This window comes from Primulina huaijiensis, chromosome 8, assembly GCF_012295235.1.
Source record: "Primulina huaijiensis isolate GDHJ02 chromosome 8, ASM1229523v2, whole genome shotgun sequence".
Taxonomy (NCBI): domain Eukaryota; kingdom Viridiplantae; phylum Streptophyta; class Magnoliopsida; order Lamiales; family Gesneriaceae; genus Primulina; species Primulina huaijiensis.
The window spans coordinates 371,751-388,176 of NC_133313.1; the positions used below are offsets into that span (position 1 = coordinate 371,751).

Here is a 16,426-nt window from a genome sequence, read left to right on the forward strand (position 1 = left end):
ACTTTTTTTCTCTAATTTATTTGAATACAATCGGGTCAACAATCAAAAACAAATCTCAATATCCGTTAGTGCAATGTTGTTTTTTGAAAAATCTTCAATCAAAATACGAAAATATGCATGATGAATTAAATGAATATTTCAAATGAGTTGTTTTTCGTTTTAGTTGAATAATAAATATAAAGTTGTTTGCACAATATTTGGTATTGCGGGTGTGTCAGGTGCGAAAATGCACCANGTGCCAGGTGCGAAAATGCACCGATTTGTGTAAAAATGATAAAAATTTAACTTCTAAAAACAAACGAAAGTGAATTCTAAATTTGATCGTCGGTTCTAATCTCCTAAAACAACTATAACGCCAAAATGAAGAAAACTATTGGAATTTGAGGAATAAACGCCTGACATTGTTTATATTTTCAATAAACCGTAGGAATTTACAAGACATTAACATATAAATATAAAGTTGTTGAAATCTAAAAACGAGAGAATGTTAGAAATCTTAAAATCTATCGCTTGAAGATTGAATTTTTGCAGAGAGTATTTTTGCAAGTTTTCGCTGTGTAGAGCTGTGTTGTGTGTCCAGAGATGTTTGTCGATGTCTTTTTCTTCCTCACGTTGTGCCGTTTCTCTCCACTCTCCCATGAGCCCATGATCTTTCCCACTACTTTCTCACGATCTCCATCTATCTTCTCACGTTCTTCTCCCTTTTGGCGCTCTGTGACCAGTTTTGAATCGATAGAAATCAATCTGCCACACTTAACGGGCCTATATAATTTAATTGGGCTTTCATAATTAATTATTTTTAGCCCATACAAAAGTTATAAAATTGGTTATATCTGTCGATAAACTCATAAAATAATCATACAAATTGTGGTACACTTTTTTGTTCATAGAGAATTCAATAGCTCTTCTAATTTACTTTGGCTAGATGGAAATATTCTATCTTGACTTTTTTGTATTGTAACTCGGGATTTTTCGATTTGATTTTATGAATTTTTAACTTTCAAAAACAAAGAGTTTTGATTTTTGGAATCAATTTTAATGAAAATTAATTTTATTTTACTTTATTTAGTTCATATAAAAATACCTCAGCTTCCAATAACACCACCACTCAGTTGAAGACCTCCTCTAGGGCTGCTCGATCAATCATCCTCGAAACGCGGAGCCCTCCGCTCTCCTCCGGCAACAGGTTTGCTGATTCCTTCTTCTGTGTTAGGAATTTTTTCCCACGAGTTATTTTGTGTTCGAATCAATGAGTTGCTTTGTTGTTCTCGTTACGAAAGCGTAAAGTATATATTGTAAGAAAAAAGTGAAAGTGAAGATGCAAAGTTGCAACGATTGCAGGAATTTTTCCAAATAATTTACTGAAGACAAAATCTCATGAATAGTTTCTATTGGTTAATTCTTTGATTTTCTATTTCTTTTGAAATCGTAGAAAATTTGGAGTAGAAGCAACGGAAGAATCGTGATGTCAAGGTTTCATGTTGGCGGAAAAGTGGTGGATACTGTTGATTTGCTGCGAAGAAGGCATTGGGCGTGGCGATTGGATTTGTGGCCATTTGCAGTTCTTTATGGCGTGTGGCCTTTAGCTGTGGTCCCAAGCTTGGATTTTGGGGATGCTTCGATAGTTTTGGGCTGCATTGGAGCATTTCATATTCTTGTATTCTTGTTCACGGTTTGGTCCGTGGATTTCAAATGCTTTGTTCAGTACTCTAAGGTACGTTTTGTGCGCTCCAACATATTTTTGCTTGGTCCACTGACATTCTCCCTGTTTCAGCTCTCTTTTAAATTGTCCATGTCGCTAGATTTCGTTTCATCCATTGGAGAAAAGTGGTTGAGAGTTGGCAAGTACTTTCTCTGGGATATGTAAATTGTTTCTTATGGTTGTTTTTCTTAAAAGCTTTTATTCGCTGTACATATGGTTGATTGGAATTGTTTGGATTGGCACGGAGTTCTTCAGAGGGTGGAATTGTGAGGCAAAGGTCAGATAATGAAAAAGAAGCTTTTAGTTGTGCTAGCTGACGTGCTAGTGTTTAATTACTTGGTTAGGTTTATAGTATTACCATATTTATGGTATATTCCAATGTTCAAAATATCTACAAGCGGGGATCTTTCCATTTTTAGTTGTGAATCTGAAAGCAGAAAGTTCTACAAAATTCGAATGTGGTTCCTAATTGGGGGGGAGTTCTGGTGGTTACTGATAAGACTCAGCTGTATATATATAAACTGCTTGAATCTCAAATTTATATAATTTTAAAGTATATGAATAAACTTTTGGTTACATTGTTTTGTTTAGTTATATTTGCATTCGGTTGGGCAAGAGATTAATATTAGGTATTTAATCCTCACCTACAATTAGAAAGGTGCAGATGATCTGCTTAATTTCATGTTCTAAAGGACGAATAAATTTCAAAAGTGAGGTCCAGAAAATTGGCCGGTCTTCAGGTAATTCTTGTAAAACTCACATGCTGCAACAATTTAGATATAAATTAACATACATGTTCCCAATCTATTTGGTGTTTGGAAATTTTCCTAGATTAGTTTATAAGGTAGTGCATACCATTTCTGATGCCAGATGACTGCATTGTACAAATTCGTTAATTTGCCAATGTTTCTGTAATTTTTCTAACACACATTCTTAATTGTTTCCGGTTAAATGACTTTGAACTTCAGTTTATTTGGTAACTTGCTTCATAGAATTGCATATCAAAAATGGGATTCCAAAGGCCTTAGTTTGGATAATATGTTTCATAAACATCTATACTATAACGTGCATCTCCATTTTCTGTCATATTGACTTGTATAGTACTGTTGGTCGAAGCTGTTTTATCGTGCTTTAACTTAATGACTCAATATGTTTGAATAGTAGGTTTTATGACTGCTTCTATGGCAGGTTAAGGACATTCATCATGCCGATGCTTGCAAAATTACTCCAGCTAAATTTTCTGGCTCCAAAGAAGTGGTGACCCTTCATTGTCAGAAGGTTGGACTACTCTCCTCGCTTTCGCAACAACTGTTTTGAATGCTCTTGCAGGACTGGAAGCCATTTTTTATTTTAATTTTTTTTCACCATGTTGCTCCTTATTACCTAGGCTCTCAATAGATAGTATTTGATAATTCTCAAGCTATACTTTCTATATACCAGATCAGTTACACCATATTAATTGGCTTTGTTATAACTCATGTTTTTCTCACCTTACTTTGTAAAAGGCCTCTATATTAAACAAATGTGTACTTAAATGAGCTGGCAGCAAGTTTCAATATATGCTAACATAGAAGATTCAATATATGCTAATATGTCTGCATGCAAATAAAATGTTATGGACGCATGTGCGTGGAAAATGAAGGCACTTGCAATTTCTCTTCTCTGGCTTTCTAAACTTGACTTTACTCTGATTAAAGTTAGATATTTTGTATTAAGAATCATTCGTTCAATCATATAATTTAAATTTTTTGTGTTTTCTTTTGTTGGGAAAATTTTTGAATGATAAAATTAGAGCCTACAGTTTTTGAGTGCTTGTAAGCGGTGACAATTCTGTTTATTAAATTCTTTAATTGATTATAAAACTGTGAATGGTTATTGTAATGCGTAATTATCTTTCCTTTTTCTGTAACATTCAAAAAGAACCAATTGATGTGTCCACGAGAAGGGATCGTGCTGTAACAATAAGTATGACAATACACACTGACACATGATAGGTGTTAAATTGACTCTATGCATACATTGCAGGGCATGGCTATGTTAGAACATACAATAAGTATCTTCAGTCACATCATTTGTTCTCTCTCTCATCATCATCATCATCGTTATACTGCAATTTACCCTCTAAAAAATCACCACTTCAAACTTGTCATCAAATGGGTGTCGTGTTCATTGGTTTGTTTGTTCAACTTGAATAGTGATATTTCTTTAGTAGCTACCTTCTATAGAAAATCAGCAGTCATGCAAAAGTTTTATCGTCCTTTCCACCTAAATCTAATCAATAATTTATGTTCTTTAGATGGCAGCTTCTTCTGCATCCGTTGATATCGAAGAGATCTACTTTGACTTTAGGAAGCAGCGGTTTATTTACTCAAATGAGAAAAATACTTTTTCTAAACTTCCCTATCCTTCCAAGGAAACAATGGGGTATTATCTCAAAAATACTGGCTATGGAACTGAAGCTAAAGTTTTGGCCGCCACCGAGAAATGGGGAAGGAATGTGTAAGTTGCTTCCATTTATGTTCAATCAAGTTTGACTTGTTTTTTTGCTGTGAGAAGTCATGATGTCAAAATTTAATTTGGAATTTCCTCTTTTGCTTCAATTCAATATGCTGAAATTTTACAGAAATTTGAAAGAACTGTGTGCATGATGTTTCTAATTTTAGATTATAGTAGTTTCTCGTGCCACCATTCATGAGGTTATAGATGGCGTCTCACAGTGCATATAATCATCTGATATGGATATCACGACAATGTCTAAAATTTACTGGGGACATTGCACATCATGTTAATTTATTAATATGGTGTTATTACTTTGTAATATATTTGACAGTGGCTTCTTGAGCTGGGATAGGAATCACATGCATATCATTTATATTCGTTCTGTTTTAAAATATACACTGAATGCAGATTCGAATATCCTCAACCCACTTTCCAGAAATTGATGAAGGAGCAATGCATGGAGCCATTTTTTGTATTTCAGGTTTGTTATTATTTTAAAATTTTAATTCGACATGTTCTAAATGGCGGTCGAGCGTCTAGGCGGCCCTCGACCGCCTTGTCTTTGTCTAAGGCGGTCTCTATTGGAGGTCTGAGGCTATCTGGCCGGCGAGCAAGTGACGGAGGCGGGCGAGCAGGCGGCTGAGGAGGTCAATGATTTTAAAATCCTAGTCAACTGTCAAAGTCAAATAATTTTAAAAACCTGTCAAAGTCAATCAATTTAAAAACCCTAGATATAAAAACATATGTCAGTCTCTTTTGTATTTACTTTTGGTTTCAAGTGTCCATCATCATCAGCCACCACCTGCCTCAAACCGCCTCTAGCAGCCGCCGTCATCAGTCACCACATTAATTTTGTTTTTAGTTTGCATTTATAAATTTATTTGCACTTTGTCTAGATTGTATTATATTCTATGAAACTTTTTTATGCATAAACATTATTTAATTACATATATTTCATAAAAAAGTATGATTATCTATAATTACATTGCATGATTATATATAATTACCTATAAAAAATTGCTAAAAAATTCAACCGCCGCCGCTACCGCCTCTCGCCATTACAACATTGATTCGATATGATACAATCTTGATTCCTCTTGTTCTTTTGAGTTGTGCAATACTTCTTTTTGAATTTTAATGTAACCACTACTACTTACTGAGTGCTTTTCTAATATATGGCATCATTAATTGCATTTTTAGGTTTTCTGCGTGGGTCTATGGTGTTTAGATGAATATTGGTACTACAGTTTGTTCACTCTCTTCATGCTGTTTATGTTTGAGTCAACAATGGCAAAAAGCCGTTTGAAGACCCTGACTGAGCTTAGACGAGTGAAAGTGGATACTCAGATTTTGATGGTTTATCGGTGTGGGAAGTACGTCACTCAAATAAAAAAAATATTTGCTCCTTCGTTATTTTACTAAGCATTATGTAAATGCTGGAATCTCCTTTACTTTTGATAATTAGGTGGGTTAAACTCTCTGGGACAGAACTGCTACCTGGGGATGTTGTGTCTATTGGGCGCTCAACTGGTACGAATGGAGAAGACAAGTCGGTACCTGCAGACATGCTAATTTTAGCTGGAAGTGCTATTGTAAATGAAGCTATTCTAACTGGGGAGTCTACTCCCCAATGGAAGGTGAGGACGTGAGGTTTTATTAGTCTCTTTGATCTTTTTCGTTTTTTTTATTTCTTAATATTCCTAAAAATATGTAATTATCCACAGCACTTGTAATATGATAATTATTTCTGAGTATTTTGCAATGGGGCCGTAGGAGTTGGTGGAATTTAAAAGTAATAAGCGGGACTATTGCCCACGTGAAAATTGTTTGGATGGAACTAAGAATTTTTTAAAATTCTGCTCTTGTTCTCAAGAGTGGCAGCTATGTGGTTGGGCGAGAGTTTGGAGCCAGCAATGATCATCTAGTATTAAATTTACATAGATTGTCCTTGTTTAGCTTTTACATTCTTTATTCACTTCTTAATTGTTCATATTAATGAACCAACGTATATACTTTTCAGGTTTCGGTAATGGGTAGAGGAATGAATGAGAAACTATCAGCTAGACGAGATAAAGCACATGTTCTTTTTGGCGGCACAAAAATATTACAGCATACAGCAGACAAGGTTCCCACCCGCAAAGAAACCCCCAATCCCCTAAAAATAAAAAAGAAAAAAAATTTGAAATACTGCTTGGCTTGCTGTTAACATTCCAGGTGCCTAAATCTTTACAATTGGCTCTTTCTTTTTGTCTTCTTGGGACAGACATTTCATTTGAAAGCCCCTGATGGTGGCTGCTTGGCAGTTGTTCTCAGAACTGGATTTGAAACAAGTCAAGGGAAGCTAATGCGCACGATATTATTTTCTACTGAGAGGGTAAGGATTTGAAATTTCATTGGTGCTCTCTGAATGTCTTGAGCTGATCTATTATTTGTACATGCTTTATGTTTTATAATTTTATGCTGTAGGTTACAGCAAATAGCTGGGAAAGCGGGTTCTTTATCTTGTTCTTAGTGGTATTTGCTTTGATAGCTGCTGGATATGTTCTTAAGAAGGTACAACAGATTTCTATAGAGACCCTGTTCTACCAGATTATTATATCTGGACATATTATAATTGAGATTATTGCTCTGGTTGGATGATCAAATGGAGCTCGTGTATAGGGGCTTGAGGATCCAACAAGGAGTAGATACAAGCTTCTTCTGAGTTGTTCATTAATTATTACTTCTGTGATCCCACCTGAACTGCCTATGGAGCTTTCAATTGCTGTTAATACTTCATTAATTGCACTAGCACGACTTGGGATATACTGCACAGAACCGTTTAGAATCCCATTTGCTGGAAAGGTGATATTTTAATCTTCGATCTTGTTTGATATACATTGTTAAATTCCTTTTCACGAAGATGGTGTATTTTGAAGTGATTCTTTTAATTGTCTGATTGAACTAATAAACTGAATGCTGGTGTTTTTGTTAGTAACTCTCTTGATGTTTGTGTTTAATTTTCTTGTGGATAGAATATTCCATTTGCTTTTCTATATTGTTAGTCTTCAGCACAGTTTGTTGTTCCCTTCTGCAGGTTGATATGTGCTGTTTTGACAAGACTGGGACGCTAACATCTGATGACATGGTTAGGCAGCTCAAGGTCTAATGCACCTACTTGTTGTTTGATCCCTATCCTTTTAAATAATTTTTTTATCTCCAGGAGTTTTCAGGAGTTGGTGGTTTGATAGACAGTGAAGACTTAATAACTGAAATGTCTAAAGTGTCTGATCGCACTCTGGAACTACTTGCTTCTTGCCATGCTTTGGTATTTGTGGACAATAAACTGGTATAATACCGTGTCTTGCTACTTTACTACCTTGTGATGTTTTGATTGATATGATCATTATTGATTTATATATTATTGGGTTAGTGTAATTTGCATAATTTGCCCTATAGTTAAATCTTCAGTGTAAAGATATTCATAACTTTTGTTAAAAATATTGACAACTTTAATTATTTTCTGCGGATGTATGGAGAGGGAGGGCAATAAAAGATTCGAGTGGAAGAAAATAGGGGTAGAAATTCCAGACAAGAGAGATTTTTCAGCTATTACCATTTATGTTTAAATGGATAGAAAATGTTCCATTGAGTTAGTTTTTCAAACCCTCCCCACCCATGCTCACAAGAGTACAGGAAAAATATGGTGTCCCTCTTTGAGAGGGGCTTCAAATGAGTCAATTAATAATCATCACTTATTTTGCAAGAAAGTAAAGTGTTTCATAAGGGACAAACAAAGGGAAAAATCTGATAGAACTTGGAAGAATTTGCTTTCTTGGTCTACTTGACGTTAAGCATTTGATTCTGGCCAACCAGCTTTATAATATTGGTCTGAACCCATATTACTTATCCCTGGTTAAAAGAGTTTAAGCTTGTCCTTGCCATCTTGCTGAACCCTGTATCGTATGGTGACATTTTTATCCACAATTGGATGTAGGTTGGTGATCCTCTTGAGAAGGCAGCACTGAAAGGAATTGAGTGGACCTACAAATCAGATGAAAAGGCCACTCCAAAAAAGTAAGCTAAGTTGTTTTAATTGATAATTGATTTTCCAAAAAAAAATTACTAGTAATAAATTTTTGGGGCAGATAGCATCTAGCAGCACCTATGTGAAAATCTAAAGAATACAACCACTTATATGAAATTAATCGTCTTTTAAAACCTCGCTATTTTAAAATCAGGCGTAAAATCCCCAGCAAATGAGGTAAATGTGCTATTTTTTTCAAACACATGGCTATAAAAGACCTTTAATTTAGTGGAAGGGATTTTATGCTTTTCCGATATTACACGAGGGTGGTAGTTGGAATTTGCCAATTTTTTTTTTCAATTCTTCTGTATATTCATTATCCTTTGTGATTTTTATGTGTATTTTTCAAGATTGCAAATTATCAGATATACCTTGGCTCTCCACGAGTAGACATCAAGTTTGGATTTTCTTTGTTAAGTGGGTGAGATCTAAGTGTGTATTAGTGGAAGCTGTCATCTTATTGCACCAAATTGATTTGAACCTAGTATTTGGAAAAAACTTGAGCACTGTGTTTAGATAGATAGGAGAATCATTCCTGATGTCTTTCATGGCGTTGAAATTATATTAATGTTACTGGAACTTGTGCTTCAAATTTTTGTTATAAAATATGCTTTTCTGTGATATAGTGATATGTGAAAAACATTCTCTTTACAGTATCTGTATTCTACGTGGGTGAGTGTTGAAATTTCTTTGCTTTTCAGTGGTCGTGAAATGAGACGCTTCTTTGGATTGAATGGGAATAATTAAGATACCAAGGGTTGGCTGGATGGTTGTTACCTCGTAGGATGTGAACTTATATCAGATGTCATTATTATCGTTGATTAAGTAGCTCACGGTTTGTGAAAGTTCTTGCTTTTGGTTTAATGATGGAAATTCAGATATTCCCTACTTCTAAGTTCTTCTTTGTCAATCAAAAAGGTCTTTTGATTTACTGTGTAAAATTTGCTCTTGATAAATGTTTCATATATGGGGAATGGATATATGTTGCATGTGTATGTTTCCTATGATTATAAAATCTGCAAAAGAATATTGCATGGACGCATTTATCTACTTTATGTAATTATCTGGTTTGAAAACATTACAGGGGAGGTGGCAATACTGTCCAGATTGTACAAAGACACCACTTTGCATCTTATCTAAAAAGAATGGCAGTTGTTGTTCGTGTTCAGGAGCAATTTGTTTCTTTTGTGAAGGTATGGTATATGTTGAAAGAGTATAATTTGGACATTATTAATCTTACAGCTTTCAGACTAACCAATAAATTTTGGAGTTGAAATTGCCTATCCCTGCATGAAATTTCATATCCATATGCATTAGGTTGAGTTTTCACTTAGGGACTCTTGCAAAACATGAAATGCTAAGGCGAAATGCTAGCATGTATAAGAGAATAGATGCTTTCCCATGTTGAAGACTTTCATCTCCATTACCAACCATCTAAACTTGGATGTGGGCCATGTAGCAACATCTAATCAATTCCAAACCAATTAGTATTTGCATATCATTTATCGTGTCCCGTTTGAATTAGAAGAAAACCATTCAAGAAAATTGTTACTACATTTAGGTTCATGAAACTGTCGAGCCTGATCTTTTCATTTTTTGTTTCTTGTATGAAACATGGCAGCTGAAACAACATTCGGGACGAATGAAGTCCTTGAGCCTGATTTTCTTTTTATTTTCTGGGACATAACTTTGAGCAGTGCTGAGGGGGTTCTGGGATTTGGTGTAATAACGGCCTTAAAACTGCTGGTGCCGTGCTTATAACCCCTCAAATCTTGTTAGAGAAGTAATCAGGTTATACACGTGTAGACCAATGTCACAAAAAAAAATTGTATCTGAGATCTTGCTGAGCGTAAAAGTTAAATAAAACTTTTCTGGTGGGAATAAAATAGCCTAGCTAGCCTTTCTGTGATATGTTTGTGTTTCCTTTCATTGCCTTTTATTCATTTGGAATAATGACTTGAAACAAGAAATGTATGAGAGAAATTCTTGATTTTTTTTACTCAAAACCCTAAATAGCGCATTAACCCTTGTACTTTTCTCTTAGATCAAGACTTTAAAATTCTATGAAATTAATGAAAAATCTTTTTTTTACTTTGATTCTGTAAACTATCTTTCAGTATACTTTATCTAAGTGAAATTCAGATTCATCCGATAATTAATTGCCATTTGATAAGGTGCTATTGTATGTGATATTACTGCAGACTACACTCCCTTTTGTTTAGCCCCCAAAAACAGTCATGGGTGACCATCATATTTTTACTTTTACCGCTGTTGGCTTGTTCGCATACTTTTTATTTTTATTTATAGAATATGTAAACTTTTCCATCCAATGACAATTTCAGGGTGCCCCTGAAACCATTCAAGAAAGACTTGTTGATGTGCCAGAATCATATGTTAAGACCTACAAGAAACACACACGACAAGGATCTCGTGTTTTGGCTTTGGCATACAAAACTCTTCCAGATATGACAGTAAGAATTCAGTTTTTGAAATAATCACTGTATTTCTGAAAATAAGATTTGTTCTTGCTTGCAAATAAATGTTTTCACGCCAATTGGGAATATCTATCTTCCTTCATGGTTTCTCCACTTCTGAATTGGGCCCTGTTTTTAGGATAAAAACTGATCGATGGTCTCCTCTTGTGTCGGAGTATTTTTGTAAAAATGAATTATGTATGAACTCTGCCCTTGTTAATAGCAGTCTTTTATGCCTATTTTTGGTGCTAGCTTTGTGATGTCGGTGCATGCTAACCAATATTTGTTGGATAGCGTGTGTCAGATGTGAAAGGGTATAATGATCGTATTGGAAATTTTTTTGTTTTGTTGATGAGTCGATAACTATGATTCAAACACCTGATAGTAGATGCATTGCAAGGATACACTACTGGTGGTTTCATTAATGTTTCTTGCAAAAGAATCTAAGTGACTGGTTGTGCCTGAACCATCGATGTTATTTATGACTGAATTAACCCTTGCATGTAAGTTAGTAAGGGTTTTTCATTAATTTAACTGAATAAATTGCTGATAAAACTACTGCTGCCTGCCTGAAAATTTGTTTTACGGAAGTTTGTGTATTCAGTTTGAAAATTACATTCAGAAATTAATTTGAGTATCAATTTACAGTTGCCAAAATATTTGAAAATTTTGATTATTTGATTCGCAAAAGCTAGGAATTGGTTCTATATTTGATATCTATATATAAGAAGGCTTCCAAATAGGGATGACAATGGGTATGGCTAGAGCAGGTACCCGACCCGAACAAACCCATTTGGGTCGGGTTTGGGTAATGTTAAATGGATATGGTTTGGGCAATGGGTGTTCTCCTTTTGTACACGGATGGGTATGGGTCGGTTAACTGGTTTTGCAATAACCTGCCCATTTTGATTTTCATTAAGGTAAATATTATTCTCTTTTGAAATTTTCTTATATATGGGATTCTATGGTTATCTATAATTAAATTTATATGAATTTTTGGATTTGCATTAAATTGTTGTCGTTAATAGTTGGTTTAAATTGTGCTATAGATGTTTTTTTGGATGGTTTTTTATTCAATCGATTGTATAAATGTACATGTTCAAAATTAAAAATATAAAAAAATATTGCGAATAACGGAACCCTACCCAAACCCGACCCATCGTCATCCCTACTTCCAAGTGCAGTTCATGTGCATTTGTCTAGTAATATAAGTGCTAAACTATAGATATTCACTCCTTTTCACACTACAGTCTTCACGTGTAAGTTGGTTGGCTGTGGTATTTTCTTATTATACGTGCTTAATATTCCCCCCACAAGATTAATTTTGGTTCTTTCTTATTTAAGTAATTGCTAAATATCATACTTGTTTGAAGGTTAGTGAAGCAAGAAGCTTGGAACGAGACATGGTAGAAAGTGATCTTACCTTCGCGGGTTTTGCGGTAATCAATTGTCATTATACTTTTTTTTTTATCCTCGCAACCATTTGCCCCAAAAGAAAACAATACTCGTTTATTTTTTATGTATAAAATTTTATAAAACTTCATTACTTTGTTCTTCACTTTTTGCGGATGTCTTTGTTTAATGTTTTTTGTTTGTCTGTGCTATGCCTACGTTGGCAAATCAGGTTTTTAATTGCCCTATCCGTGGAGATTCAGCCTCAGTGCTGTCTGAATTAAAAAGTTCTTCACATGATTTGGTGAGCCTTATTCTAACTGCAGACAAGTTATATTACAACTGTTCTTGATTTAGTTAATACTTGAACTTAAGTTTGATGATGGTGGTGAGTATGCAATTTTTCTGGGCAGCATAAGCTTTGATGAAGTTCTGCCTGATGACTGTTTTCTGGAATGTGTCGATGGGAAATTACGTCTTATGTGCTTGTCTTGTATGCCAAATCAACCACAACAAATCCATAACTTCACTTACAATTTTTTGTCATATATCAGTTTAATGGTCTCTACTTGAAATACAAATGTCAGTTAAAATTCTGCTGCAAACCATTCCAATTACTGTAAATTGTGGAGGCTCCATTTAATAACCATGTTTATCTTGGAGGCCAAGGACCCAGAAATTGCTTGTTTCCTTCTATTCAGTTGTAGTCCTATTAATTGTGGCATACTTTGGCCACCTGATTGAGGGCGAAGATTCTTACTTGGGAAGAGAAATGAAATAAGAAATAGTAAAACAAAAACATTCTATAATTGTTTGGTTTTTTGAATGATACTTGAAAATAAAAGGTCACAAGTGAGCCTGCTGAGGAATTTATTTTTCTTAAATTCTACTGGATTTAGCTGAAATAATAATATCTTCAGGTTTTGGATAACAGATTACTTTGGCCGATCTATTTCCATCCACATATACTAGAAGTTTAACAGGGACTATTCGTAGAATTATGAAAATAGCACCAATTAGAATTTGTTAATGTTTTTTTCTGGTTTATTTTTCAGGTGATGATTACTGGAGATCAAGCTTTGACAGCTTGCCATGTTGCTGGACAAGTTAATATTATCTCAAAACCAGCCCTAATTCTTGGCCGTGCAAAAAGTAATGAAGGATATGAATGGGTTTCTCCAGATGAGACGCAAATTATTGCTTACAGGCATGAATACTTTTTTTGTGAAGAATTTCAAGCTTACCTGGATCTGATTCTCTTTTTTCCCCTGTTGTGTACTAATTCCTTTTTAGCTCTGATAAACTAGCTAAATTTCCTCTCTTATTGATGCTTGTGCCTTTTGTTATGTAGTTTAATCTCGTACTTCTGACAACGCTGTGAAGTTTGCCCAGTTGCTCTTCTTTTTGTTCCACAGTTTCAATCGTTTCTTCTCTAACTCTTTTAACAGGGAGAATGAGGTTGAAGCTCTATCTGAGGCTCATGATCTTTGCATTGGTGGTGACTGCATTGAAATGCTTCAACAAACTTCTTCAATCTTGAAAGTCATTCCATACGTTAAGGTAGCTGCTCATGGCACCCACATCAAACATCTCTCTCCCCCTCCTCCTTTGTGTTTGTTTTGAACTTTGTTTCACATGCATCAGGTGTTTGCCCGGGTGGCTCCTGAGCAAAAGGAACTCATCATTACGACTTTTAGATCAGTAGGAAGGGTTACCCTGATGTGTGGTGATGGAACCAATGATGTTGGAGCTCTGAAGCAGGTATAAAATGATCAGAAGTCGTGTGAATGAATAAAACTTTGTCCGTTTATTTTCTATGATTGCTACCACTCAGCGGATCATTTCTTTCTTGAGGAAATGGTAGGCATCACCAGCAATGTCTATCATCTACAAATTTTTAATGCCAATGGCTTGAAGATAAGTTTGGCCATGTCACTGATTTCTTAACCACATGTTTTCTATCCCATGGCCAAGGGTATATCCTTGTTCGACTCTCCTATGAAGCAGACATTTTTCAGCTTCTCTCTGTTTCATAGTTTTGGAGCACAAAAAAATTCATGATGTGGATATATGATTTCAATTACTTGTGACTAGCAAGTATAAAACAAGGATAGGTTAGGAAGAGTTTTTTTTTCAGTCGGATGCAATTGTTGGCAAAGAACGAGGTGGATTGAATGGAATTAATGTTTTCACTGATATCTATACATAATTAGGTCAGAGGTAGTATTAAAAAAAATATTGGTTAAAGGTCAAACAGGAAACTTGCTCCAAGTTTCTTTCAAGAATGCCTTCTCTAACTAATCTTTCTTCCAGTTTGTAGGCGACTATCTTGATTCTCGATAAATGACTAGGAGTTTGTAGGATTATAGGGTACAATCAAATTTAGGCAGTTTTGTGTTTGTTGTTTTGGGTTGAATTAGGATTATAGGGTAACTACATAGTGATGATACTTCCCTTCAAGCTGAATTATGCAGGGCCTTTTAGAATACTGTAGAAATGAGAACAAATTTGATGCCGTAATGATGCTTTTTACAGGCACACGTGGGAGTGGCTCTGCTTAATGCAGTACCTCCGACTCAAAAGGAGAAGTCTGCTTTTGAAGCATCGTCCAAAAATGAAATTGCAAAGTCTGACAAATCAAAAAAATCCAAGTCCACCATTGAAAATGGAGAAAATGCTTCAAAGAGCCGGGCAGTATCGAAGTTGGAATCAACTGGCAACCAAGCTGCTAATCGGCATCTGACAGCTGCCGAGATTCAGCGGAAAAAACTGAAGAAAATAATGAACGAGCTAAATGAAGAAGGAGGTGATGGTCGAACTGCCCCTGTTGTTAAACTTGGGGATGCCTCAATGGCATCACCTTTTACTGCCAAGCATGCTTCAGTTGCCCCTACCACTGACATAATTCGCCAGGGTCGTAGTACTCTTGTCACTACGCTCCAAATGTTCAAGATACTTGGACTGAACTGCCTCGCTACTGCCTATGTATTGAGCGTTATGTACCTGGATGGTGTGAAATTGGGTGATGTCCAAGCCACGATCAGTGGGGTCTTCACAGCTGCCTTTTTTCTCTTCATTTCGCATGCTTCCCCACTTCCTACCCTTTCTGCTGAGCGCCCTCATCCGAATATCTTCTGCTACTATGTATTCCTCTCCCTCCTCGGGCAGTTTGCTGTTCACATTTTCTTCTTGATTTCATCAGTGAAAGAGGCAGAGAAGTACATGCCAGATGAATGTATCGAACCCGACGCAGAGTTCCATCCCAATCTCGTGAACACAGTTTCTTACATGGTGGGAATGATGTTGCAGGTGGCAACATTTGCTGTGAACTACATGGGCCATCCTTTCAACAAGAGTATATCTGAAAACAGGCCGTTTTTATACGCCCTTGGGGCCGCAGTTGTCTTCTTTGTAGTAATTGCCTCTGATTTATTCAGGGACTTGAACGACTGGTTAAAGTTAGTCCCTCTGCCAAAATCATTAAGAAATAAGCTTCTAATCTGGGCTTTTCTTGCATTTTTAGTTTGTTACACGTGGGAAAGGTTATTGAGATGGGCGTTCCCCGGTAAGATGCCGGCCTGGAGGAAAAAGCAACGGCAGGTTACAGCGATTGACAAAAAGAAGAACCTCTAAGTTAACACAGCTTTGGAATGTTTGTGCCTTGTTTGGCAATATCTTACGGAAGTCTATTAACGTTGGTTACTTTTTTGATTGTATAACTTCAAATCTCGGGAAGTTCTTGATCAAATTTTCTTTGAGGCTTGTACTTACATTGGGAACGAGGTCCTCGATTTTCCATTGATTGGGTTTATTTTATGGGTAATGAGTTTAAGTTTTGGCTGCTAAAATGAATTATGACAAACCTGCCATTTTGATGGATATGGAAGAGAAATTGTAAGTTGAGAAAATTCTGGATATATTTATATATTTGATATAATTTTACGATGGCTAGATTGTCTAAATGTTTGAAACCACTATTATTTGTTCACTGATCAATTGAATTTATCTTTATTTGTATTATTTGGTTTATAGTCAGTAATTAATTTCAAAACCTTTAATTTCATGGCGCTAATACATGTAAAACATTCAAATTTAGAAATGGTTCATTCCAGTGGAATGAAATAAATGAGAACTCGTCAAACTTATTTTGAATCATATTCGAATTCAATTTTTAAATTTCAGGTTAATTATAGCAGATAATAAATGATAAAGTAAAGTAAAATGAAACGAAACATATTTTTTAAAAATATATTACAACAATTAATGTGAATATGAAATGATAAATGCTATCAA

General features: G+C 35.3%; 1 protein-coding gene across 1 annotated transcript; it reads left to right on the plus strand.

Annotated features, from left to right (window-relative positions):
- Positions 1-1,031: 1,031 nt before the first annotated feature.
- LOC140983536 (probable manganese-transporting ATPase PDR2) lies at positions 1,032-15,952 on the plus strand. The gene is made up of 22 exons (XM_073450622.1): positions 1,032-1,186; positions 1,433-1,714; positions 2,891-2,980; positions 3,999-4,201; positions 4,610-4,682; positions 5,402-5,574; positions 5,667-5,838; positions 6,222-6,326; positions 6,465-6,575; positions 6,668-6,754; positions 6,863-7,045; positions 7,278-7,328; positions 7,404-7,529; positions 8,178-8,257; positions 9,352-9,460; positions 10,610-10,738; positions 12,115-12,180; positions 12,366-12,437; positions 13,189-13,340; positions 13,582-13,693; positions 13,778-13,894; positions 14,669-15,952. The coding sequence occupies exons 2-22, from the start codon at positions 1,466-1,468 to the stop codon at positions 15,764-15,766; spliced, it is 3,558 nt and encodes a 1,185-aa protein (XP_073306723.1). The 5' UTR covers positions 1,032-1,186; positions 1,433-1,465; the 3' UTR covers positions 15,767-15,952.
- Positions 15,953-16,426: the final 474 nt, after the last annotated feature.

Excerpts from the sequence above, each read along its gene's own strand:
- LOC140983536 (XM_073450622.1), top strand. The coding sequence starts at position 1,466 with ATGTCAAGGTTTCATGTTGGCGGAAAAGTGGTGGATACTGTTGATTTG. Across the intron at positions 4,683-5,401 it reads AGCCATTTTTTGTATTTCAG|GTTTTCTGCGTGGGTCTATG; the intron begins GTTTGTTATTAT and ends TTGCATTTTTAG. Across the intron at positions 5,839-6,221 it reads AGTCTACTCCCCAATGGAAG|GTTTCGGTAATGGGTAGAGG; the intron begins GTGAGGACGTGA and ends TATACTTTTCAG.